Source organism: Dendrobium catenatum, unplaced genomic scaffold (genome assembly GCF_001605985.2).
Source record: "Dendrobium catenatum unplaced genomic scaffold, ASM160598v2 fragScaff_scaffold_621, whole genome shotgun sequence".
In the NCBI taxonomy this organism is placed as follows: Eukaryota; Viridiplantae; Streptophyta; class Magnoliopsida; order Asparagales; family Orchidaceae; genus Dendrobium; species Dendrobium catenatum.
In genome coordinates, this window is record NW_021319083.1 from 26,839,113 (window position 1) to 26,866,320 (window position 27,208).

Sequence of the window (27,208 nt, forward strand, 5' to 3'; positions counted from 1 at the left end):
AATGATGAGCCAATTCAATTGGATGTTAATATTGGTGAGAGACAAAAAAAACTATGGATGGGCAATTAAGGTTATTTAATAAAATACTTACAGAAATCATAGATGCCAACATTTTAAAAAAAATATGAAATAACTAGAAATATGAAAATTGAAGTGAGATATTTTAGCAAAAATTCTTTGCATGCCATGCAATGCATCATAGATACTCTTAAGGTTAAATATGATGGGAAGAAAATTGCAATTTTCAAACCTTTTTCAAAGGTGAGAAGTTGTGCAAGCTCATAATTGATAGTGAGTTTTGTGCATATGTCGAATCTAAATCCACTAAAAATAATCAACATTTAAAACTTAAACCACATCCACAACCATATTATGTAGCTTGGGTAAATAAAACTAATACTAAATATATGTTTCAAAAACATATAGTTTCAATTTAGTTAGTCGCCTACACACTAGAATCATGTGTGATGTGTTCTCCAAGTATGTTGCCTTTTTTTTTTGCTTATACCGTGATAGTATGATTTAAATGTTACACATTTTGAAAGATTAATACACACACTTTCACGACTAATGAGAGAAATGTAGTTTTAAAACCAATGAAACCTTAGGGTAAATATGAATCAAACGCATAATCTAATGGTCTCAATGAAGTTAAAAAAATCTTTGAATATTCTGAATAAACATGCATATGAAAAAATGAATACATGCATATGAAAAAGAGAATAAGCAAGAGGGTGTGATATATGCCTTAGTAGTGGAGTTGAATAATATGGTACCTAAAGTTCTACCTTTTTCTAATGACATTAATCAACAATTGGGTGTTTTTATAGATATTTATTCATATGAACTCCTAATGAATCACACCGCTTTGGACAAACAAGATGTCATCAATTTAGGTCATAGATCATCATTGATTAATTTATCTCGTTAAAGGATGAATATAACAGGACACGCTAAACTTAATAAATAGGTTAATAGTTTTTTTTTTAATAAATAGGTTAATAGTTACTAAAAAAGGATTTATTTAAGGAAAAACATGAGTCCTTGTGTTGTGCCTACCTTGTTCTTTTATAAAGGTTAAGCAGAACAATGTGCTTAAACAGGGTTTTGTTTAGTGTTAGTAAAAGAAAAATAAGTTGATCGTTCAAATTATGCTACTGCAAAGACTACAGTTAGCTGTACGAGCAATGGAACAGTCTTTACCAAGTTATAAAGAAGTTGAATAGCCAATTAAGTGGAGACCACAGTAATGTAAGAATGTTCTTTCAAGGGAATGAGGCACTTAGATGCATACCTTTTACTGGTAGGAAAATAAAGGTTCATTCAAATGCAATTTTTGGCAAATGATCATGCAAATACCCAATAAATGCAACGGATTCAGGATTTTAAATATCCACATTCAGGACATCTAGTTTTATCTGATTTTTTTTTAAACTAAATTTTATTCAAAAAAGATACAAAGTTACAAAGGCAAAAACAGGCAAGCCACAAACTCGAGGCAGCCAAAACAAGAAAAACGAAACAAAGGGGACACTGAAACAAGGAGAAGAAGGCACGACGGATGTCATGCTCAGCATAGGCACAGACTACGAACCACTCCAAATCCGGGCACGGACCATCCAGAGGAGTGAAAGAGCAAAATACCACCAAAAGCCAACCAACCTCCATCACCGGTAAGAAGAATCACAACCTAAGGTTGCCAACTAGCCACGGATTGGAACGATGAGCCCGAGCCACATTATTGCCCAGAAACCGCTAGCAAGTCTGCAAGCCAACATAAGACATAACTAGAAAAGGCAACAAAAATCCGCAGAATAGGGGATAACGCAGCAGCCACCACACACAATTATTTCTGACCGCGTTTACCCCTACCACGAGAGGCAACAGATACAACAGGACGGTCCTTATGCAAAGCAAACTTAACAACAGGTTCATCCTCCCCACTAGCCTCCGCAGAGGACTCAGACGAGCATTGAAGCCAATCAAGTTGCAACCTAACAGCCTCCCCCGAATTGGCACCCACATGATCAACCAAAGCCTTAGGAGATAACAAATTAACCGAGACCTCAATAATACGGTCAAAAACTTGGGCAATAGGCATAATAGGGGAAACATCAACACGGGCAGAACCTACATTCACCAAGCCAACACCAGACTCATCTACTCGGTCAGGACAAAGTGCAATATTGTTGCGAGACGAATTTGAGAACTCCACAGCTGCATTAGGCCCAGCATAGCTAGGGAAACAGGACGTGGCAGACACAAAACCCAAAATGGATAAAACAGGACAGGAATTAACAACACAACCCAAACAACCACCTTCACTAGCATAATCCCGAGAACCCTGAACAGCAGGCAAAACCCCACCCTCAGAAACAACAAAAGTAGAAACAGCAGCACCCTCATTAATAGAGCCCAAACCGACCACAGGTAAAGGGACATTGTCGTAGAAAGCAACCAGATTTTCCCCAGACTCAACATTCACAATTGGATTATCTAAAGAAACAGCCACTTGCACAATACCAACATCCTCCATAACAGGCAAAACAGGATCCACATTAGTCAAATGTGCCACAAGCAGCACACATAGAGCAGAAGCAGAGCAAGAGGATTTAACAGAAATAAATTGGACATCCTCAGAGAGAGAAGAAGAAATAACTGGTTCTGGATTAACCAAATCCTTTTGAGAAACCTTACACGGAACCGAAATATCAGCCACAGGACGACAATTACTAGGAGAATACCCAAATTTCTTGCAAGAAGAACAAAAAGGGGGAAAATCCTCTAAAACCACTTGCTGAACATATCCAAACTTTTCAAGACCTAACCAGACCTTATCGGGATAGGATTTAGTAACATCCAACTCTACCAAGACACGAGCTAGGGACGGCCTGGAACCAATAGAGGTAGTGGTATCAATTTTAAGAGGTTTACCAAAGATCAAACCTAAGCCGTGAAGAATCCGGGAAGAGAAGAGATGGGGGCGCAGTTGAGGGAAAGAAACCCAAATGGGGACAATCGGCGACTCGACTCCGATATCCACAAGAGGCGACCACTTGGTAAGCTTCATGTAACAATTATAAACTAAGTATGATCCATGGAACAAAACTCGACAATAGTCAAGATCGTTTTTGAGCTTGATGAGGATATGCGTCGGGTCCAGCAAATTTATCGAAAATTCCCCATTCAATTTCAGATTAAAGAAAAATCGTCGGATAGAATCCAAAGAAGGCCGCTTAGAGGGGAAAAAACTGACTAAAGAAAACTGGAAAGAAGCAGCTAAAGCAGAAATTTCTTGTTTCGAAATCCAAAGAGAAGGTAAACTACGAAAAAAGGAAACCCCAAGCTCTGGAAAATTAGGGACAAAAGACGAGCCCGCAAGAACATCTAAAAACGAACGAGAGGAAGAAGAACCCTCTAAAAAATCAGGGTCGCAGAGCTTCGGAGGCATGCCGGCAAATACCGAAAAAATCCAAAGACCAAACAAAAAAAATCTAGGTTCAGAGCACAACTAGAGAGGGAGGAATACTTCCCTGAAGGAACGGAGGAATTCGGCGACACCACGACAAGTTATCCCAGCCAAAAGAAGACGCCGGAGAGAGCTAGGGCAAAGCCCTAGCAGAGCGGGCTGAGCGAGCGAGAGGTAGTTTAACGAATTATTAATATACTAATCTTACATATTAATCTTACATCTAGTTTTATCTGATATAAATCAAAGATAGGGAGTTGAATAAAAGCTATGAAATCATGCTTTGAGATCTCTAAAAATCTAGACTGGATTGAAATGCAGACATAATTCAGTTTCCATACAAAGAATTAAATAACACAAATTATTAAGCCCGGATTATATGAAGAAGTTTATCCAAGTTTAAAAATTATCAAAGATTCCTTATACTTCAAGCTTTTCCTGTATAATAAAAATATATTGGCCTTGCTCTAAAATTTTGTGAAGTTTCTCTCTACAAAATGGGTATTTTCATACAAAATTATAAACATGTTATTGAAAGAAATGAACTACAAAATACAATATGATTGCATATTACTAGTGCAATATGGTATTATTAAGTAGTCATTAAAAAAACAACTAAAGAAACAGCTAAATTAGAAAAGTTGAGAAACGAGGACCAATTCAATAGTTATTCCCTTCTTAAATCAAAATACTTAGGTAAGTTTAAGAGGACTGTAGCATTATGATCACATTTAAAGTAAATTTGGTTAATGAAATCATTTTTATCATCATCATTCTCCATTTATCTTAGTCGGCGCTACATGAGCATCAAATATATTTTCAATAAATTATTTTGCCAAATCTTTATCGAAATTATCTTTCGGTTTAAAATTTTTCAACCTCTTCAGGCGAGTAGCATCTGGAGAGGACTTTTGGTGGCTGATGAAGAGAGATCTTTGAGAGAGGGAGGCTATCTTGGTAACTCCTGAGAGCTTCAAGTAGGAATGTCTTCATTCTGGCTTAGAAAGATAAAGAATTGTCTAACAAGTAAAGGAATTTCTAGGGTCGGCCTACCATGGGGAAAGTGACCGGTCTGATCCACTATGCTCCTGTTTCAAACTCCATCCAACTCTTGAGCAAGTCTCTCATACGAGCTGTCCGAGAGTGGAGTGCGTCTTCCTTTTGCTCGGCCCAAACATATCTAGAAGTCGCCTATGTGCGAGAGGAATTAGAGATCATACGAAATCATGTGGACTCGCTAGAGGATTAGTTTTGGCATTGCTTGGGCAGAGCAAACAAGAGAGCTCTCATCGAGGCGCTCAATACATTGTAGAATACCTTGATCAAATGCACGGAATGGATCAAATTTGGAAAAGTATCTCGTACTAGAGCATATCATGTATGGTTGTTGAATGGACAAAAAAGTTTTCTTTTTGTATATGTTAATGGGTTAAGACGTGTCGACCAGTGTATGAATAAAATTTTGCAATTTCTTAGCATTGTTTTGCCTTAAATGGAATGGTGACGCGATCACACCTCGGGTATAGAGAACGGCTACTAGGAATGAGCGCGATATGGCCGCTCAGATTCCATAATAATGGAGGGGGGAGGTGATATCTTCTAACATTAATTTTGATTTAAGATATCCTTGAATCTTGTGTTTTCATTTCTTTGGATATAAATAGAAGTGATAGGACTCGAGGCGGATCTCTCGCCCCATTGTTTTCATCTTTTATTGGAACATTGAGATGGCTAATTTATGCAAGCGTAAGAGCAAATTTAGTAAGGTTTTTATGTCTTTGACACACATCAAACCTCGCCACCATTTCTTCCACATCCCATTGCATTCCCACCCAATATAGCTTAGTGGATAGTTGGTTGTATGTATTTTGGACTCCTAAATGTCCCCCTATCACAATACCATAAAATTCCTGCATTAGCTTGGAAATGTAACTTGAGGAACATGGGAGTACAAACTTCTCTTGGTAGAGTACTTGGTCCCCCTTAAGAGTAAAACCGCTGTGATTATCCGGGTCCTTCAGCAACTCTTTTCTAATCTTCATCAACCCATCATCATGCTCGCTCTCCCTCCTCAATGTTTCCCAGTCTAAGATCATTGGTACTTATAAGGCTGCCAATTATTGCTCCTCGACCATCCTAACCAAGGCGTCTGCTGCTATATTTTCTAAGCTCGGTTGGTACTATATCTCAAAGTCATATCCAAGCAAATTGGATAGCTATCTCTGATGCTCCTCTGTGACCATCCACTGCTCCAACAAATACTTCAGAATCTGGTTTGTCCTAACAATAAAATATCTCCCCAACAGATAAAGTCGCAACTTCTGAATTTCCAAAACAATCGCCATCAACACTCGTTTGTATACTGATTTGAGTCTTGCCCTGACTATGAATCATTGGATGAAATATGTAATAGGCCACTGGTCTTGCAAGAGTACTGCTCCTAACCCATAACCCAACGCATCTATCTCCACCACAAATGGTTTCCAAAAATTTGGGAGTGCTAGTACAGGTACACTAGTCATAGCTATCTTTAACTCCTGGAATGCTTGAGTCACATCCTCACCCACTTGAAGTTATCTTTATTCAACTACTCTGTCAATGGTCTTGCTATGGTGTTGTATCCCTTCACAAACTTATAGTAACCGATGAGCCCCAAGAACCCTCATAGCTCCCTTAAGTTCTTAATAAGAGGCCAGTCCACCATGGTCTGAATCTTGGACTGGTCGGCAGACACTCCCTCTTTAGATACCACATTTCCTAGATACTCCAGCTGTGATTGCAACCATAAAACCATAATTAAGAGGGCTAGGCTCCACACTGGTCGGTATTGTATCTCAAAGTCGTATCCAAGAAATTTGGATATCCATCTCTGATGCTCCTCCATGACCATCCACTTCTCCAACAAATACTTCAAACTCATTGGTCTGTCTTGACAATAAAATGTCTCCCTAAAAGATAGAGTCACCACTTCTAAATTGCCAAGACAATCGCCATCAATTTTCGTTCGTATACTAATTTGTGCCTTGCCGTAGCTATGAGTACTTGGCTGAAATATGCAATAGATCACTCGTCTTGTATGAGTATTGCTCCTAACCCATAACCCGAGGCACCTGTCTCCACAACAAATGGTCTCCTAAAATCTAGGAGCGCTAGTACATGTACACTAGTCATAGCTGTCTTTAGCTCCTGGAATGCTTGAGTCACTTCCTACCCCCAATTAAAGTTATCTTTCTTCAACTGCTATGTCATTGGTTTTGCTATGGTGTTGTATCACTTCACAAACTTCTTGTAATAACCGATGAGCCTCAAGAACCCCCATAGCTCCCTTAAGTTCTTAGGAAGAGGCCAGTCCACGATGGTCTGAATCTTGGACTAGTCGGCAAACACTCCCTCTTTACATACCACAGTTCCTAGATACTCCAGCTATGATTGCATCTATAAAACAATAATTAAGAGGGCTAGGCTCCACACTGGTCGGTATTGTATCTCAAAGTCGTGTCCAAGCAATTTGGATAGCCATCTTTGATGCTCCTCCATGACCATCCACTGCTCCAACAAATACTTCAGACTCATCTGATCTGACCTGACTATAAAATGTCTCCCCAACAGATAGACTCACAATTTCTGAATTGCAAAGACAATCGCCATCAACTCTCGTTCATATACTAATTTGAGCCTTGCCCTAGCTGTGTACTAGGCTGAAATATGCAATAGGTCACTAGTCTTGCATGAGTACTGCTCCTAACCCATAACCCGAGGCATCTATCTCCACCACAAATGGTCTCCTAAAATCTGGGAGCGCCAGTACATGTACATTAGTCATAGTTGTCTTTAGCTCCTGAAATGCTAGAGTCACTTCCTCTCCCCACTTAAAGTTATCTTTCTTCAACTGCTAAGTCAGTGGTCTTGCTATGGTGTTGTATCTCTTCACAAACTTCTTATAGTAATTGATGAGCTCAAGAACCCCCATAGCTCCCTTAGTTCTTAGGAAGAGGCCAATCCACCATGGTTTGAATCTTGGACTGGTAGGCAGACACTCCCTCTTTAGATACTACAGCTGTGATTGCAGCCATAAAACCATAATTAAGAGGGCTAGGCTCTACACTGGTCGGTATTATATCTCAAAGTCGTATCCAAACAATTTGGATATCCATCTCTGATGCTCTTCCGTGACCATCCACTGCTCCAACAAATACTTCAGACTCATCTGGTCTGTCTTAACTATAAAATGTCTCCACAACAGATCGAGTTACCACTTCTGAATTGCCAAGACAATCACCATCAACTCTCGTTCGTATATTAATTTGAGTCTTGCCCTAGCTGTGAGTACTTGGCTGAAAGATGCAATAGGTCACTAGTCTTGCATGAGTACTGCTCCTAACCCATAACCCGAGGCATCTATCTCCATCACAAACTCTCCTAAATCTGGGAGTACCAGTACATGTACACTAGTCATAGTTGTCTTTAGCTCCTGGAATGCTTGAGTAACTTCCTCCCCCCATTTAAAGTTATCTTTCTTCAACTGCTATGCCCGTGGTCTTGCTATGGTGATGTATCCCTTCACAAACTTCTTGTAGTAATCAGTGTGCCCCAAGAACCCCCATAGCTCCCTTAAGTTCGTAGGAAGAGGTCAATCCACCATGGTCTGAATCTTGGATTAGTTAGCAAACACTCCCTCTTTAGATACCACATGTCCTACGTACTCCAGTTGTGATTGCAGCCATAAAATCATAATTAAGAGGGCTCGGCTCCACACCTTCCCCCCCACCCCCACCCCACAAAATCAGGCGGGTCTATTCCGCGAACTGGACCAGGTGGGACCGTTCAGCCGGCTCCTCAAGAGCCGGTCTAACAGATTACTCTATGGGAAGCACAATAACTTTGCCTAAGCTTACTCAAGATTATCAAATGCATAATTTAGTGGGGCTTATTTTTCTAAGCTAGGTAGATTGATGTGAAAGCCTCTAATTCTCATTACTCCAGCCGTTATTCCCTATTATCATTAGTCATTACCCACTTCTTCCCATTACTCCACCAATGTTTCCTACAGTTGTTGTGATGGGTCTTTCATTCCAAAATACTATAGCTATCAAAATTCAGCTAGTGTGTTATGTTCTTGCTTATGCCTATAATAGTAATCGCACGGCCACTAATGCGATCCTTGTACACGGCATTGCCTTTCTGCATCTAGGTTTGGCATTATTTCTTTCCTATTTCGTTGAGCCCTTAAGCAATTTAGGAATTAAAGTTTGAATATTTTACTAATAGAATTTAAGAGAAATGAATTGAAACTTCTTGTTTTGATGGGTTTTAACAAAATTTGTATAGTTTCTTTTTTTTACTCATTTTTAGACTACGGATAGGACTTCTAAAGCAAATAAAATGAAATAGACATTAAACTAAAACTTCAACTTTTCTCTTGTTTTGCATGCGTATTGGTTGGTTGTGTATTTTGGAATTCTGTCATTATTTTTATTTTAGTTTATTTAATCATTAATTTGTTTCATGTGATCGGAATTTAGTCAATTATTACGTGTCCGGTTTTTTTCAAAAGGTAAGAAATCGCTTTTACTAAAATTTCAAGTATTTTCTCCATTTCCCTTATGAAAGTTCAGATTTTGGCACTATTAAAATATCATTTAAGATGAAAAAAGCATGTTAGCTATCCAACATTAAAAACTTTTGATTTATTGTTAAAGTTAAGAGCTGGCAACCAGTGGACTGTTAATTTTCATGCCTTTTCACCATACTTTTCATCCTAGACCCTTAAACATCCTATATCATTTAAGGAGTGTAAATGGACCATTTGGTTGGACTTAAGAGCTAAAATTGGCTTAAGCATTAACTCAAACCAAACCAAACAACTCAAACCTAGCAAACCTAAGTATTATCTTATCATAAAATAATATCAGAAAGTAATTAATAAAACCACACCCACTAAAATTACAAATGTACTCAATATTTGGATGAATAAAATACATTTTTCAATACAGTCAAGCCTTTATCCACTACGTGGGGTCGGCTACATGAATTTTTTTTCTCCATTGTGTCCTATTCATAGTCAAATTCTCAATCTAAATATGATAAAAAGGTCATTTCTAATATTTCTAACCAAGTGTTTTTAGGTCTACCTCTACCTTTCTTAACATAATCCAAATCTAATACATCTACTCTCCTAGCCGGGTCATCGGAAGGCCGATGTTTTATGTGACCAAACTATCTAAGATGACTCTATCTAATCTTATCTAACACTGGAGCTACTCCAACCATTTCATGTATATGCTCGTTTCGTATTCGGTCTCTAAGAGTAAAGCCACTCATCCATTTGAGTATCCTCATCTCTGCAACACACAACTTAATTTTATGCTTCATTTTTAATGGCCAACATTCTATGCGGGACTCACCATCTCATAGAATTTTCTCTTTAGTTTGAGAGGTAATTTTCCGTCACACAAGAAGCCCAATGCATTCCACCACTTCAACCATCCAAGTTGAATTATACTAATAATATCTTCATCTATTTCACCATCACTCTGAACAATAGACCCAATATATTCCTCCACTTCATGACATTTTCCATTATCAATATTAAAAAAATAGAGTTTTAGCAAATCCATAAAAACATGTGTGCCTGTGCACATCAACAACAAAGAACACACAAAATACCTACAATTTTCCAAAAGCCTCTCTCTCCATATTTATCTTCCAAATCATCTCTCTTTGATGGAAATTTTTCATACTTGATAGACTATGAAATAATCATAATGCAATGTCATGCACAAGGTTGATGCACCTTCACCGCATCTCACCCCAAAATATAAAAAATAGGGAAAATATTTAAGTGACCACGTATGTCAGTGCTTAAACAAATTAAAGAAAAGTTTAATCTTAAAATGACATAAAAAAATTGCAAGGATCGCAAAAAAATTTGTATGTCAAGACAAGAAGGATCTCCATGGTGTTAAATGTCAATAAGAAATCCTCACTCAACATAGAACACTAGGGAAATTTTTCTACAATAGACAACGATGTATAAACGATCAGCCTTAAGCCCATAATCTTTGCTTTAGTCATGGATGTTCTCATTAGACATTTACAAGAGGTTGTACTCGATGTATGCTTTTTGCTGATGATATTCTTCTTATTGATAAGACTAGAGAGAAAGTTGAAGGTAAACTTAAATTATGGAGGTCAAAATTAGAGTTTAAAGGCTTTTGTTTGAGTAGATCTAAAGCTGAATATATGGAGTGTAATTTTAGTAATAATAGATATAGTGGGAGGATTGTGACTTGTTGATCAAGTCATTAATAAGAGTACACATTTTCGATATCTTAGGTCTATTGTTCAGACTTCAGAGTGATGGTGAAATAGATGGGGATATTATTAACAAAAAACAAGTTGGATGGTTGAAGTGGAGGAATGCATCGGGCTTGTTGTGAGATAGAAAGTCCCCCTCAAACTTAAAGGAAATTCTATAAGATGATGGTTAGACCTGCAATGCTTTATGGTGCAGAATGTTGGCCATTAAAAGATAAGCATAATATTAAGTTAAGTGTTGTAGAGATGAGGCTGCTCAGATGGATGAGTGGCTTTACTCTTAAAGACAATATACGAAATGAGCATATATATGAAAAGGTTAGAGTAGCTCCACTGGAAGATAAGATTAGAGAGTCGCCTTGGATGGTTTGGTCAAATAAAACAACAGTTTTTCGATGACCTAGTTAGGAAAGTAGATGATTAGATTTGACTTATGTTAAAATAAAGATAGACTTAAAAAGACTTGGTTAGAAAATATTAGAACTGACATTTTTTTTTATTAGATTTAAATGAGAATTTATCTCTTAACAGGACATAGTGGAGAAAAAGAATTCATGTAACCGACCCCACATAATGGGATAAAGATTGATATTGTTGTTTTTTATGTAGACAATGATGTATAAAAGGTGCTATTGTATTTTATCAGATGGATTGCCGTTGCCAGGTCCCAAGTTTAGATTTAAACGAGAATTTGGCTTTTAATAGGACACAATGGAGAAAAAGGATTCATGTAGCCGACCCCACGTAGTGGGATAAAGGCTTGATGTTGTTGTTGTTGTTGTTGTTGTTGATTGAGAGTAAAAAGATAAAAAATCATGAGCTCAAACTTAAAAGTCCATATTAAGGCATATCATCAAATGCCTTGGGTTAACATTGGATAGAATCTTTCAGTCCATCTTGGGAAATAATGTTAACAAGCAAACTGGTGCAAGACCAAAAAATTTAGCCATTGGAGTATGGTTATTAGTTATTCACATGATATAGGCTTCAATTTCAGGAATAAAAGTAATCAATAAAGTTAAACATATTGCAAAGAAGCTTTTCAAGTGAGTTGTGGACTCTTTTTCTTCTCATCCTTGCCTCATTCCTGCCTTATTGCCTCCTTGATACCAGGAGAAAAGATGAAAATAAAAATACCCACCTAATCAATAACTTTCACAAGAATTATTTTTTGTCTCTATCCATTCACTGCTATTGATATAATTTTATTCCACCAATCTTAGAGAAGAGAAAAATAAATTTATATTGAAACCTTTTTTCCTCTTCAGAAGCCCTTTTTGGCTGCTCTAAATTGAAAATTAAAAAAAGAAAGTATTTGAATGCATAGATAGATGGATGTAGGTCCCCAAAGATCCTTTATTATAAATGTTCGACAAATAATATGAAGAGTTCCTAAGAAAAACTGCATAAAAAAATAATTGAGGTGTTGGAAGTAGGGGTCATGTTGAAGAAGAAAGCACCTATGTATAAATGTTTGATAAATTATATGAAGATTTCCTAAGAAAAATTGCATCAAAAAGAGATTTTGGTGTTGTAATGAGAGGTCATGTTGAAGAAGGAAGCACAATTAGCTCATAACCTAGGAAAAATGGAAACTCGGCATGATGTAAAATTATGTATGGAATACAAAGGTAATTTCTATTACACAATGATGCCATTGTGACAATGAATGGGATACACAACTTGGTTGCCTAACCCATACAACTAGCCCTCTACAACAAAGGTGCTTGAAGTGTACAACAAGTTTCAATATTCTTGCAAAGTTAAAATAAATTGGACTTTTAAAAGAGAATAGAGTAAGAACTCAACCAGAGAGTAGCTTGAATGGAAACCAAGGTTTAAAAAGATAAAATTGGAAATCAAAACATTTTTTTTCTTAACGAGATGAGGCAAATAAAGCTATAAGCCTCGAAAAAAAATAAAAATAACCCATAAAATTACAATTAATTCATAAAAATTATATTAATGAAATAAACTATCAGCATATTTACTTAATTCATCATCAAATAGATATAAATCATAAATATCAATATTAAATTTTTGTATAACACAAAAGATAAAAAATAGATTTAAAGCAAACGCATAGCTATAACTTATATGCCAAGAGGATGATCAGGATCTATGGCAGCCTCAAATGTACTTTCATATTATTTATAAACATGACTACCCAATCCCACTCAGAGCTCTAGTGCGCTGATTTGATAATAGAATGCCATTTCTAATGGAGAAATATAATAGAATAAAGAATATATCAATAATATTAATAATATACAATAATAACAACATCAAGCCTGCATCCCACGATGTCGGCTACATGAATCATTTTCCTCCATTGTGTCCTATTAAGAATCAAATTCTCATTTAAATATAATAGAAAAAATCAATTCTAATACTTACTAATGAGTCTTTTTAGATCTACCTCTACTTTTGTTAACATATGTCAAATCTAATACATCTACTATCCTAACCGAGTCATCGGAAAGTCAATGCTTTATGTGACCAAACCATCAAAGTTGAATCTCTCTAAACTTATCTTCCATTAAAGCTACTCCAACTTTTTCACATATACATTTTTTTTCGCATTTTACCTCTAAGGCCGAAGCTTTATTAATAATATATAATAAAAAATTATAAAATTTAATTCTACTGAGGTGTGCTCAAAATGCATCGAGGCATACACCTTATTTAAAATAACATCGACCTTATTGGAGCCAGAGAGGCTTAAGCCTCAAAGCGCCCCTTTTTTGCTTCAATTCAAGGAGCGCCTAAAGGCATACACCTCAAACAATTTTTTAAAACATAGTGAAAACTAATACAATTAAGCTCTACAGGGACATCTAATTGCAAAAAGACCTTGATGGATTCATAAAATTTCCTATCAAATCAGCACAAATTTTGATGTGATGCATGCATCACAAAGCTGTTCAGGACTAAATTCAAGCCCAATTTGACCAAATTTAGTCGAGCCAAACCCTAAACAAGATTCAGTTCATTGCAATTAGACAATGACACATTTCGCTTGAATCAAGGCATCAATGACCCAAAAATAATTAAATCAATTTGGATCACACTGAGTTGAAACGGCCTAGCTCGGCTTGGCACAACCCAACCAAACCACCTTATTCCTTTGTACGCTACAAAAGTAGGGAAAAAGTCATCCATCTCAATGTAGCAACATGCGGGAGCCTTCAATCACATTGGCATGCACTCAGTATTGTGTTGTTCGATTGAGAAGATCTAGACAAATCCAAATGGCCAAACCTTTAATCCTCCACTATTTAACAAATCATTCATCCCAAAACACTTCTCTAGTGAAAAGGAGTTGATCCCTGTAAAAAAAAAAAAAATTAGACACTGTCGCCCATTTATATAATATCTATTTGGGTAGAGACAAAATCTTGTAATTATTTTCACCTATTTGACAATCAAAAATCCGATCCATTTCATCATTGTGCTCACAACATAACCAATAACAATGTGGTATCTTAAGATTGTTGATTGTTAGTGGTAGTGACTACCAGTTGCCACCATTAGCTAATTGGGCCCTAACAAGATAACCCCAAGTTAGTGTTAGTTCAATAAGATATTGCATAAAGTTTGATGTCCAGGAGTCCAATCCACTCCATTCAATGAATATAAGTACGAACCCCTAAATTATTTATCCTTAAATCGACTATGGACAAAACTATAACTTTATCATTTATTTGGGGAAGGGGGATTAGATTTATAGAAACTATACATGAGAGTTCTAAAAGTGAGAACTTCCATTATGTGCACACAATACTTCTAGATTTCTAAATAATTATAAAGCATCTACCAAATGCTTCAATCTATCAATCAATGTCATCTATTATAGGCTGACTTCGCACCAACAATTATAAATTTCACCAACTTCAAAAAAAGAGACATCCACTTTAAGGCTTATTTCCCTAGTTGATAGTCCAACACTTTGCTTGACGAAAAGAGCACGAAAATTGTAATTGATTTGTGTAGTGGAAACATTTGACTACGCCAGCCTACGGTTTTCCCTTAATGAAATTTACACATAAAAGTCTTTCTTATTTATCATGCATGCATGTTGATTATAAGTGTAAATAATTAATAATGTGTTATATTTTCAGTGAAAATATAATGTTTTAGTTATGTTATGCAGGAAAAATACAATAAAATGAATGAAATTCTAAGTATCATTTAGCACCTCAGAAACAGACGAATTAGCGTAGCCGCGCCTTCAAAGACACTGTCGGAGTGCTACAATGGAACATGGAGGCATCAACTTATCTGTCGGGCAGCACGAAACAATCAAATATCAACTTCACAATGTTGCATTCTCTAACATCCAGCGCCGCTGCATCACAATCCATAATGCCTCATCGCCAAAATTTCCCTTCCGGCTCCACAGCGTTCGAAGCTCAACAGCGCCGCGGCATAGCAGTTGCAACTTCCCAATCACATGATTTGTCAGCGAAATGATGCGACTGTTCACTAAGTAACTGATCCACGTCAGCAAGCACCATGGCAGAACCAGATCAACAGTGCAGCAGCGTTAGTTCAATTATTGGGCGCAGCGACACTGACCTTTCCAACGCTGCAGCACTAGATGTCTATTTTGTGTTTTCCTATAAATAGTTATTGTGTTATGTTTGTAGAGAAGTTCAGTTTCTTAAATAATTTCAGTACCATTCATGATTCTTTTCTAAAATTCCCTTAGGGTGACAACAAAGAGAATTTAGAGAAGTATTTAATACCATCATTAGAGTGTTAGGCTTGTGTTTGTGCAAGTAATTTTATAAGTAAAAGAAAGTGCGTAGAGAAGATCCATTGAACATTTCTGGTGATATCTATCTCTTTTATTTTCATTCTATCATGTTATTAATGAAAATGAATTTGCGTCAATTCAACTCTATGCATGGCTAATTTCTCTAGTTTTAGATTGATGATGTAAATATCATATATAATACTAATGAGTTATCTTATTCCTTAAATGGTTAAATAGATGTTTTAATGCACATAGTGGCCATATGTGTAATTAAAATTACACATTTTATGTGGATTCTCGGTGAAGGAAAACAGGCAAAACTAGGAATATTGAATCAATATGCGTCAAGTCTAGGCATAGGGTATGAAACATACTAAATTTTTAAGGAGATAATATAACCGTAGGAAGTCGAAAGAAATCATTTGTTCCTATAAGCTCAACAGAGATCTAGAGATGCATATACTTTGAATAACATCACAATTAAAAGAGATTCATTAGAAAAAATACATTATTTCAAAAATATTATATCCATATGGTGTATTCATTATCTTTATCTAATTTCATTTAAGTGATTGAATCTCCACAACATTCATTTTTATTGAGTAGGATAATTTTTGTAATTATAGTAGACAGTACTAGTGTTTGAAAGTGAGCACATCTTATTCGTCAGACCGATACTCTCTCTATCATTGTATTACTTGATTTGCATGTATACTTGCGTATATTAAGTAGGGATTTTATAATTTTTTATATATTAAAGAAAACCTAAGCATTGTTAGGGAATGATAGTCCTAAATCATATCATAATTTTATATGTTACTCCACAGCAGAAAGCCCGATCAGTAGGGCTGTCAATAGCTGACTCGACCTGAAAAACAGACCTGAACCCAACCCGAAAAAGTCGGGTTCGGGTCAACCCATTAAAGAAACGAGTCGGGTTTGGGTGTAAATTATAGACCCGTATAGTAATCGGATCGGGTTCGGGTTAACCCGTTAACCCGATGATGACCCAAACATGACCCGCATTACCGACCCGCGTTAAGGGTTTTTAATAACTTAACAGTTAACAATCCTTTAGGCTTTAGCGACTCGAGCCGTCGAGCGGATCAGCGGAGGGCTGTCGTTTTAGGGTTTTTTGAGTAAGGGTTTCTCATTTTCTCTTTTAGTCTTTCTCCCGTTCTCCGTTCTCTCGCTTCCTCCAGGTCGCAGCTCGTAGCCTTGCAGGTTTGCAGTTCCTTCCTTCCCGCCTTACCCTACCCCTACGCAAGTCGGCCATGATCTGTAAGATTGTAATCAGTAAACTCATGATTCATGAATAACTTTGGTTTCGATTTTTTTAGAAGTATTTTGTTGAGTTTCGGATCTTTCGGTTTCTGATCTACTCTTCCTTTATTTCACACTTTATCAATATGGATTTTTGGATTTTAAAGTGATGTTGAAATGCATTTCAGCATTTTTAGATTAGGGCATAGTTTAAATTTACACAATTCAGACCTAAAAATGGCTCATAGCCTACGCAATTCAGGCTCCTCATGAGGCGTATACCTCTTGCACTGTGAGGCGCGCCTCAAGGCGGAATTGCGCAATTATGGTTGAACTGCACGTCTCTAATAAACGGGACCCTACCCTTTCATACACCCTACCCGAAACTTAGCAGGCAAAAAACCTGCACAAGCTCTCGGTCTCGCCTCCCGCACGCTCGGCCTCCCTTCCCGCCGCCTCTCCCGCCGGCGCCGCCTCTCTCCAGCGAACTTAAAGTGTCCGGCCGCCCTCTAGGAGAAATCCACAATCGATTTTAGGTATTCTTTTAGTTTAGGGTTAGATTTTTCAAGTGAAAGAAAATCTAGGGTTTTTTATTGAATTTTTTTGTTTGTTTTTGGATTTTTTTCATTAGAAAACATGGTTAGAGGCAAGGAAAAGGCAAATACATCATTACGATGTGACTCTTTTTGGAAATATAGTATGCAAGTTGACGTAGGAGGCGAGGAGAAGACGTAAGTGTATTTAAAATGCAATTTTTGTGATAAGGTGGTGAAGAGAGGAGTAAGTCGCATGAAGGAGCACTTATCTTGCTCACACAAGAATATAACACCTTGTGCGAATGTTCCGAATAACGTGAAAGAGGAAATTACAACGTATATGAAAAAGAGTATGACGGCCAAACATTTACAACATGAGCAATTTGATGAAAGGGTCGAACATGATGCTTGCTTTGGGAGCGAGAGTGGAAAGGGCTCTTTCTCCACTATACATAATAGAGGTGCGCGGGGTCCTATGGATGAGGCGAAGGAGTTGATTGCACATAACTTGAGAGGAGATGAGGCAAGTTATAGAGATATTTGGGATATCATTGATGCTCGGTGGGAGGCACAATTACACCGTCATCTACATGCAGCAGCGTATTATCTCAATCCTCAATTTCGATATTTAGAGAGGAAATCCTCAAACCCGGAGGTGAAGCTTTGCTTGTATCATTGCATGGAACGACTAATACCAAAGCAGACAGATAGGGTGCTTGCAGATTTACAACTTATTCTATTTCGGAATAAGGAGGAATTTTTTGGTCTGCAAGCAGCAAAATCAACTATTGACAAACGGTCTCCAAGTATACTTATTTTTGTAAATGCAAAACACTTTATTATGTTCTAATTATCATTTTTCTTCTTGAAAATAGTTGAATGGTAGATCCAATTTGATGATTCCACCCCTGAGTAACAGAGTTTTGTTGTTAAAGTTTTGGGCCTCACTTGTTATTCTTCTGGGTGTGAGCGAAACTGGAATACATATAGTTAAGTGCAAACAAAGAGAAGAAATCAGCTTTCAACACTCAAAATGAACTCCCTTGTGTATATTATGCACAACAAGAGGTTAAGAGATAGGAGGTTGAGGAATAAGGGGTTGAAGGATGATGAGGACCCGTTGGTGTGTGATGATGTGGCATCTGATAATGAGTGGTTCATAGATGATAAGACAGATTTATCATTATTAGACTTGCAACTAGAGGATCTAAGTGTGGATGTCTTGAGGGGCAAAGCAGATCAAGTGGGCACATCCACTAGTACCACACCAAACACATCCACTAGCTCTGCAGCACAATATCTAAATAAAGGTATTCTACAACTTCTTATATGTTATTACATTATATTTATATCAAGTGAGCAAGTAACATGATAATGATCATTCTTATTCAACAGGGAAGAGAAATGTGAGGCATATTGAAGATGATGAAGATATGACATTCATAGATACAATTGGAGAAGAAGATTCCCTGAAAGAACCATTTAGTGATGGGACGTGATTGGATTATATATGTTCCTTCTTATTTGTACTTTGGGAGTTTGGATAGCCTATAATTTTGTGGTTTTGTACTTTAGAACATGATTTTATTGCATATACTTTCTTAATTTCCAATAATTCCATTTGTCATTTAGATATTTTTATTGTATGATAGAATCTTGCTATTATTTACATGTTAAAACTCTTAAATTCTCATTTACGCAATTTTGCATCCGTGAGGCTTACGCCACACACAGCCTCGAGGCTTACGACTCGCCTCACGGACGAAAAATGCCTCGAGGCTTATTTACGCAATTTTAAACCTTGGATTAGGGTTTGTTGTTTTTGTGTCTACCATCGACTACACTGTTGCAGACTTGCAGTCTTGCTGTTTACCATATTCTTGAGTTTTAACTTTTGAGTCTTTTATTTTTTGAAATCTAATATGTCGGCCACTCGGCCTGCCGTCTGCAGGAAGGGACTCAGGAGATTAGTTTTTCTTTTTTCTTTTGCCATTACAAAAATATTGAAATACTCATGGTGGTTATAAATTTGTTATTTATTAAGTTATTATGTTGGACTTGGACTGTTGGTGTTAAATCTATTAACCCGTTGTTGACTAGTTGTCTTACTGTCTAGCTTTTGAAAAGTGAAAACAGTGGATCTGGAATTGTTTTATTGTTCTGTAATTTGGAGATTAGCGAGTATGAAATACGAATCATGAATCTATGATCGGCATGTGATAGTAATTCAGTTAGGCTTTGAACATTTGAGACTGTGGTTCTATTTCCCCATTGTTTGTTGTCAAATTATGAAGTTGCTTTAATGCTATTGTGCTAAACTGCTAGTACTATTTCAATTCTAAACTACAATGTTTTTTGATGCACCATATTACATTATTAGTTTTTTACTAAACTAATATTATTACTTGTGTAGTAGATTATGTGTTTGGTGAATAAATATTTAAATATTTGGTAAGTGTGTGCATTTTTTTGTGTTTAGATGGAGGGTTCTAATACAGTTGTTGACAGTAATCCTTCTGAGCAAAATGACCAAAAGCCTATTGATAATGACGTAGAATGTGATAGTGATGAGTATAATAATGTGGATGTGGGTGAGGTTGGTGATAATGCAGTTTGAAATGAAGGAAAAAAAAAGAGGCTGACCTCTACTGTTTGGGGACATTATGAAATGTTGCCACTTGGTAATGATGGCAAACAACGTTGCAAAAGTAAGAAATGTGGAGCAACTTACCTATCTGATAGTAAAAATGGTACAGGTAATCTGAGATGTCAAATTCATAACTGTAAGAAACGGGACTCCCATGATATTGATCAACTTATTTTTCAAAGTAACACAAGCACTTCTATTTCTATGGTTGAAAATAAGTTTGATTATTATGAATTTCATAGCTTGTTTACTGCATGCATAGTTAAGCATGACCTACCTTTTCAATGTGTGGAATGGTCTGGTGTTAGATCATTACTTCGATACTTGCGTCCTGATTTATAGATTGTATCTAGAAATGCTGCACGAAATGACTGTAAGAAAATGTTCATTAAGGAGAAAGCACAAATGCAAGCCCTTCTATATAGTTGTAAAAGTAGAGTATCTTTAACTTCTGATTTGTGGACTTCCATTAATACTGATGGTTTTATTTGCTTAACTGCACATTTCATTGACAATAATTGGCAATTACAAAAGAAGATTAAAAGTTTTGATTTTATGCTACTCCCCATGATGGCTTAGCATTATTTAAGAAACTTCAACAGCTTTTGATTGATTGGAAACTTGATAGTAAGCTTTTCAGCATTACTCTAGATAATACTTCATCTAATACTGTATCAGTTGATTTTTTACGAAATCATTTGAATTTGCAAAATGCACTTATATGCAATGGTGAATTCTTCCATATGTGATGTTGCGCACATATAGTAAATCTTATTGTACATGAAGGTTTTAAGGAGAAAGATTCCTCTGTTGTGAAGATTCAGGAGAGCATTAAATATGTAAAAGGTTCTCAATCAAGAAAGCAAAAGTTTATGCAATGTGTATGACAAAGTTTGCTTGAAACTAATAGAGGTTTGAGGCAAGACGTACCAACTAGAAGGAACTATACTTTCATTATGCTAAATAGTGCAATATACTTCAAGCGTGTTTTTATGCATTTGGAGTTGAGTGATTCCAACTACAAGTCTTGCCCTTCAAATAGTGAGTGGGAGAAAATGGTAATAATATGCAAGTTTTTAGCCCCTTTTTATGAAATAACTTGTGCTTTCTCTGGAACAAAGTATCCAACTGCAAATTTGTGTTTCCCATGTGTATCAACTACATATGCCACATTAAAATATGAATTGTCTTGTGGGGAGGAGTATATTAGGAGAATGACTGTTGGAATGCTTGCTAAGTTTGAAAAGTATTGGTCGAACTTCAGTGTTATTTTAGCAGTTGCAATGATTCTAGATCTAAGGTACAAGTTCAACTTTGTTGAGTGGTGTTACAAGAGATTTTACTCTGGTCATTATGATTTTGAAATTGTAAAAGTTAAGGATAAGTTGTCCGCACTTTATTCATTCTATTCGATCGTAGAAGACCAACCATCAACAACCACTGTATCTCAATCATCTCAATGTTCACGACAAACTCCATCAAGTAGTCATTCAACTACTATCATTAAATCACAATTTCTGCAGGTATAATTTTGCATCTCATGTTCTATTAACATATTATGTTATGTCAACTTATCAAACATAACTAAAACAAATAATACAGGATTATGATTCCTTCAAGGTGGAGGTACCTATGCCAAGAAAATCAAAGCTTAAGATTATTTAAATGTACCCAAGCTGGATAGGAATAGTGAGTCAGACATTTTGCAATATTGGAAAGTAAATCAATTCAGATTTCCTCAAGTCTCAAGAATGGCTCATGATGTTTTGTGCATTCCAATCTCTACTGTTGCATCGGAAAGTGCTTTTAGCAATAGTATTAGACTTCTAGACCAATATAGAAGTGCGTTGAAACATGATATTATAGAAGCATTGGTTTGCACAAAGGACTGATTGTAAAGTGACCAAGGTAATTAATTTGTCATACTACACACTACACAGATGGTTCAATTTTTATTAAAATTTATATTTCAACTAAACTGTTGTTTTGTTAATAGATATAAAAGACACAGAGCTTGATGCCATGACATAAAATATTATTGGCTTAGATTTGGAGGGAAATCAAATGGGAGATGTGAATGTGTCAGTAAATTAAGCAGCCTAAAAACTAATGTTAGTTCAAATTTTGCATATGTAATAACTGTAATGAGCAGTTGCTTCTAGTTGTGGGCTTTCTTTTCCTATCTTGCTCTGAACTTCTAATGGATGGCTGCTCTTGCTGTTGTTGCTGCCATGCTAGCAGCTATGGCTCTGTGCACCGTGCAGCAGCTGCTTCTGGACCTGGTTGTGGGCTTTTGTTTCCTGTCTTGTTAATATGTATTTTTCTGATTGCCTTGATGCTTTTTCTGGACATTGTGCTGGACGGTTTTCTTCTGGACATGATCAATTTATCACTATGATTATGTGACTTTATTTCTGGGCATTATAATTCAAGTTTAATCTTTTATTATATATTCATATGAAAAGGTCTTCCGACTTCAAGCTCTGTTGATGCCTCGTTGCCTTGATGCCTAATGGTTATGTTGGGGCCGTTCTGCAATTTTATCACTTGTCTGCCACTTAAATATTTGGCTGCAAGACTGCAGCAGTGCAGCTTGCATTTTCTGGTTGCTCACTTGGTCTTGTCTTCTGAAATTATGTTCAATGTTGATGGCAGTTTTTTATTATAATATGGCAATGATGAAGAACCATGTGAATTTATAGAACAGTGGCAATACACAAATAAAAATATTTTGCAACCAAGTTACAAATTGAGGAAATGAGATTTATTTGATTTGAGCAGATACTATTTCGCTGAATAGATACTTAAATTATAAAATTCGTATTCCTAATTTGTAATCTTTGAGGGCAAAATTTTAAAATTGTTGCAGACTTGCAGATGATGCTTCTTCAATTTTCACTATGTTCATTCTGAGCCTAAGGCCCTAAGGCCTGAGTTGGTGAGCCCTAATGCATTCAAGACCTTGACTGAGTTGACTCCTTGTCTCCTTCAGCTTGTGGCTTTTAACTAATTTTTGTTGCAGGTTGATTGATTATGCTGACTGCTGAGATGCTCATTGTTCAGAATCCAGATTAAATGAATGAGTGAATGACAAAGAAGCTAACTGCTTGAGCAACTGTATTCATAAATTGTAATTTGTAATGTATCATAGAAAATTAGAAATTAGAAATGTAACTGTTTGAGCGACTCTTGTAATGTTTTATATATTTTTTAAATGTGCTGAATTAATTAAAATTTAATTGTTATCATTTATTATTACATTGCATTTTGAATTTTTTAATTTAGTTAATACTTAATATCTCTTTTTTATTTTAAAAAAAATTGGGTTGGCGGGTCGAGTTGACCCGACCTGTGTTTAACCCGGGTCGAGTCCGGGTTCAGCAAGTGGACCCGTATAACTAAACGGGTCGGGTTCAGGTCGACCGTTTAGTTTCGGGTCAGTTCAGGTTCGACCCGAACCCGACCCAACAACCTGAATTGACAGCCCTAAAACCACCGCAGATAAGTCATAAATCATATTGATTCATAGAAGCCTCTCCATGCAACACGACCAATATATACATTCAATTTACAAAGATAAAGGAAATACTCAGTGCAGTGAAATAAGGTGCAGTAGCAAAATAGAGGACTCTTTACCTCTTAAATCAATAGGAAGTCCTGAAACACTGTTTTTATCATTTTCTTCTGACATGGCTCTTGTGACAACATTATTGTCTCTACGTGGAGCAGATGAAAAGCTCTGGCGAAAAGGCTTGGCGAAGGAAATACTGAATGAGCTTGACAATTTAGTTTGGATGGTTACTTTTGTATCTGATATTACAGTTGATGGTAGCATCATCCGAGAAGAGGAGGTTGACCTCCTTGTGACCAACATTTGCAGACCAGCAGTAATTGATGCAGCCATCCCTTGGTCGACAAGTTGAAGTAATAAAACTTGATATCTGCATTAATCCCAAAAAGAGTTAGCAAGGCGTTCTGATTCCAGCTGAAACTTCTGATAAAAAACACAACACAGTCCAGAGAAAGGTCGAAACAAAGGCATTTTCGGCAACAGATTGCTCTAGTTGTGGCATACAAAAAACCCAACATAAAATATGCATACAACAGAAAACATAGCAATGCCAGGACATACAGCTTAAACAAGGTAAATGAAACATTTATATATCAAACGTACTACAAGTCATAGAACGTGTAAGAGACCCAACACAAAGGAATTTAAAAGTTGCAGCAAGCCGTTTATCAGCTTCGAAAAGAAATTTAAAAAAAAAATCTTTATAGTTCACAGAATCTAAAGTGAAGAAAGAAGCGGGTTATGAACAAAATCTAGCTAATCAACATTATACAGAAACTCGTTTCACTAGAAAAAAAACCAAATTCACGTTATAATAGCCATAAATTGAATCTTTAGGGGGCTGTTTGGCAACAAGTGGGATTTAATTTTAGTGGGATTTAGTAAATCCTTTAAATCCGGATTTAGTAAATCCGAAATGTGTTAAATCCTGAAAACTGTTTGGTATGCCAAATGTTAAATCCTGTTAAATCCTGAGAAACCGTTTGGTAACATATTTCAGGATTTATAGCAGTTAGGAATTTAAATGTGAAAAATATAATTATAACTTAAAAATAAATTTATAATTAAAAATAAAAAATATAATGTGTTATAAATTTAATAATATGTTAAGCACAAATTACTTATTAATTATTATTTACACAATTAATTATATATTTAATAATAGATATTTTAAGTTATATAATTAATTTAATTATATTAATATTTAATTACTAAATTATACAATTAAGTTAAATTAGATAATTAATTATGCACTAATTATACAATTATTATTAAATTAATTTACTTAATTATTAATAATTTAAATTATACTAATTAAGTTAATCAATAATAACTTTTAGAGGCTTCTATGGTTTTCCTTTCATCTTCTCTTTTCTTCGTTGCTCTTCGGCTTCGTTGCTTTGCAGATGTATAGATTGCACGCGTCGCTTCTACGACTCATTCGTGGTTTGTTCGATCTTTGCTCCTGCGACGACTTTCTAGTCATAATTAATAAAAAAGTAAGAACATGTTAAATACAAATTATTCATTAATTATTATTTACACTATTGATTATATATTTAATAATATATATTTAAGTTATATTAATTAAGATAATTGTATTAATATTTAATTATTAATTATGCAATTAAATTAAATTATATAATTAATTATTTAATTAATTTATTTAATTTATTAATAATTTTAATTAATTTATTTAATTTATGCACTAATTATACAATTAACTATTTAATTAATTTACTTAAGTATTAATAATGTAAATTATATTAATTAAGTTAATCAATATTAACTTAGAGGCGTCTAGGGTTTGCCTTTCATCTTCTCTTTCCGTCGTTGCTGTTGGGCTCCGTTGCTTTTGCAGGAGGTGTAGAGATTGCAGGCGCCGCTTCTTCGGCTCCTTCGTGGCTGTTCGGCGACGACTTCAACCCGGATCGGAAGTTACAACATTTTGATAGGAAGCAAGAACGGGAGCTCGCTGGCTGTGAAGGTAACTTTCTCCTTTCGCGCACTTCATTCGGATAAATCCCGCTCGGATTTACTAAATCCGGCTACCCCTCAGATTTACTAAATCCCAGATTTAAGCTGTAAATCCGTAAATCCGGGATTTACTGAATCCCGGGATTTAACGCGCGCACAAAAACTGTTTGGCTGGATTTAGCGTAAATCCGACTTAAATCCCGCTGTAAATCCGATACCAAACAGCCCCTAGATGCATTTTCGGACATCATAGCAGCTGACAAAATCGTAGCTAAAAGAATATCTTCAAATCACCAAATTGCAGAGTACAATGTCAGAGTTAAGGGGCTGTTTGGTAGCAGGATTTTGGCCGAATTTGAGCGAAATCCAGCCAAACGGCCTAAAATGCAAAACCAAATCTCACGGCAAGTGAAATCCGGGATAGACGGAAAATTCCGCCGATTCGAGCGAAATCTGGAATTTCGGAAATCCTATATTTTGCAGGATTTACGAAATCCATGCGCTAGAGTAAGAATCCCTTGTATAAATCATGTTTTATAGCCAAACAGTCACACAGGATTTAACTGAATTTATCATAAATGTTACCAAACAGTTTTCAGGTTTTAACCCCTTAGGATTTCGTAAATCCAGGATTTGGAGGATTTACGAAATCCTACTTAAATGAAATCCTACATTCTACCAAACAGCCCCTAAATGTTTGCCTACAAATAAAGCCGTAAGATAAAACAAGAAAAGCCAGCATTTTTGGAGAACGAAACCAATGATCTTATTAAAATAAAAAGCGGATTTGGGAGGCCCTAGCAATCGGGAAAGGCGGTACTGAAAAAATAATAGCATAGCTCGAGAAACCAAAACTGGACTTAAAGTCATCATTCAACTTCAGCCACGCCAAAATCCTCAGGAAATAACCTGATCAATTCAAGTATAAGAAAATGAAGAAGACGATCGCCTCTTTCCCTAGGACAAAACTACATCGTCCAGACGTCAAAACCCTCCCATAAATATAGGAATGCCGGAATGGGGAAGTAACGAAATCGAGAGACTCTTTAGTTGGCCTATGATCGTTAATGAGCTCACCTGAGCGAACGCGGCGTCTTCCTCAGCTCTTGCTCACCGTCCTCGTTGCTATCGCCGCAAGTCTTCGGGCTTCAATGATCTGCAGCCGGTGGCGGAATGCCCGAGAGCGGATTCAAAATGCCGATATCGCTGTCGGGAAACCTAGGGCCCCGCTGCTGATCCCGCTCTGGTACGGATTCACCGGTACAAATTAAATGTGAAAAATGTTACGAACTAGCCAATGTTTTTAAATGCTACTCGAGCAATTTAATATTATCATTTTGTTAAAAAAAAAAAGATATTAATTATTTTTATAGATACCAAATTCTAATAAATTTGGTTTTAAGAAGTTTTTTATCATTTTTTAAATAACAAACAAAATTAAATAAATAAAAATATGAAAATGAAATTATCTCAAATGCAACCTCTAATAATCATCTTAAAAGTTAAATCAAATAATAATGCGTATGAGATTCAAATTATCCAAATCGAAAAAATCAAATATTTTTAAAAATAGGTCTTTCAATGAAAATTTGAAAAAAAAATATTTACATAATTATAATGTTTTTTTTATTCATAAATGTAAAATATATTGTCAATAAAGAATCGCATC

At 36.0% G+C, this 27,208-nt stretch overlaps 1 protein-coding gene across 2 annotated transcripts in view; it reads right to left on the bottom strand.

Annotated features, from left to right (window-relative positions):
- LOC110111160 (enoyl-[acyl-carrier-protein] reductase [NADH] 1, chloroplastic) overlaps nucleotides 1-26,817 on the bottom strand; it is a 35,527-nt gene extending 8,710 nt beyond the window's left edge. For both annotated transcript variants that reach the window (XM_020842913.2, XM_020842912.2), the window contains exons 1-2: nucleotides 26,617-26,817; nucleotides 23,628-23,932 (exon numbers count right to left, since the gene is read on the bottom strand). In XM_020842913.2, coding sequence (XP_020698572.1) covers nucleotides 23,628-23,895 — 268 coding nt within the window. In that variant the 5' untranslated portion in view covers nucleotides 23,896-23,932; nucleotides 26,617-26,817. The remainder of the gene's footprint in view (nucleotides 1-23,627; nucleotides 23,933-26,616) is intronic.
- Between the last annotated feature and the right edge of the window lie 391 nt (nucleotides 26,818-27,208).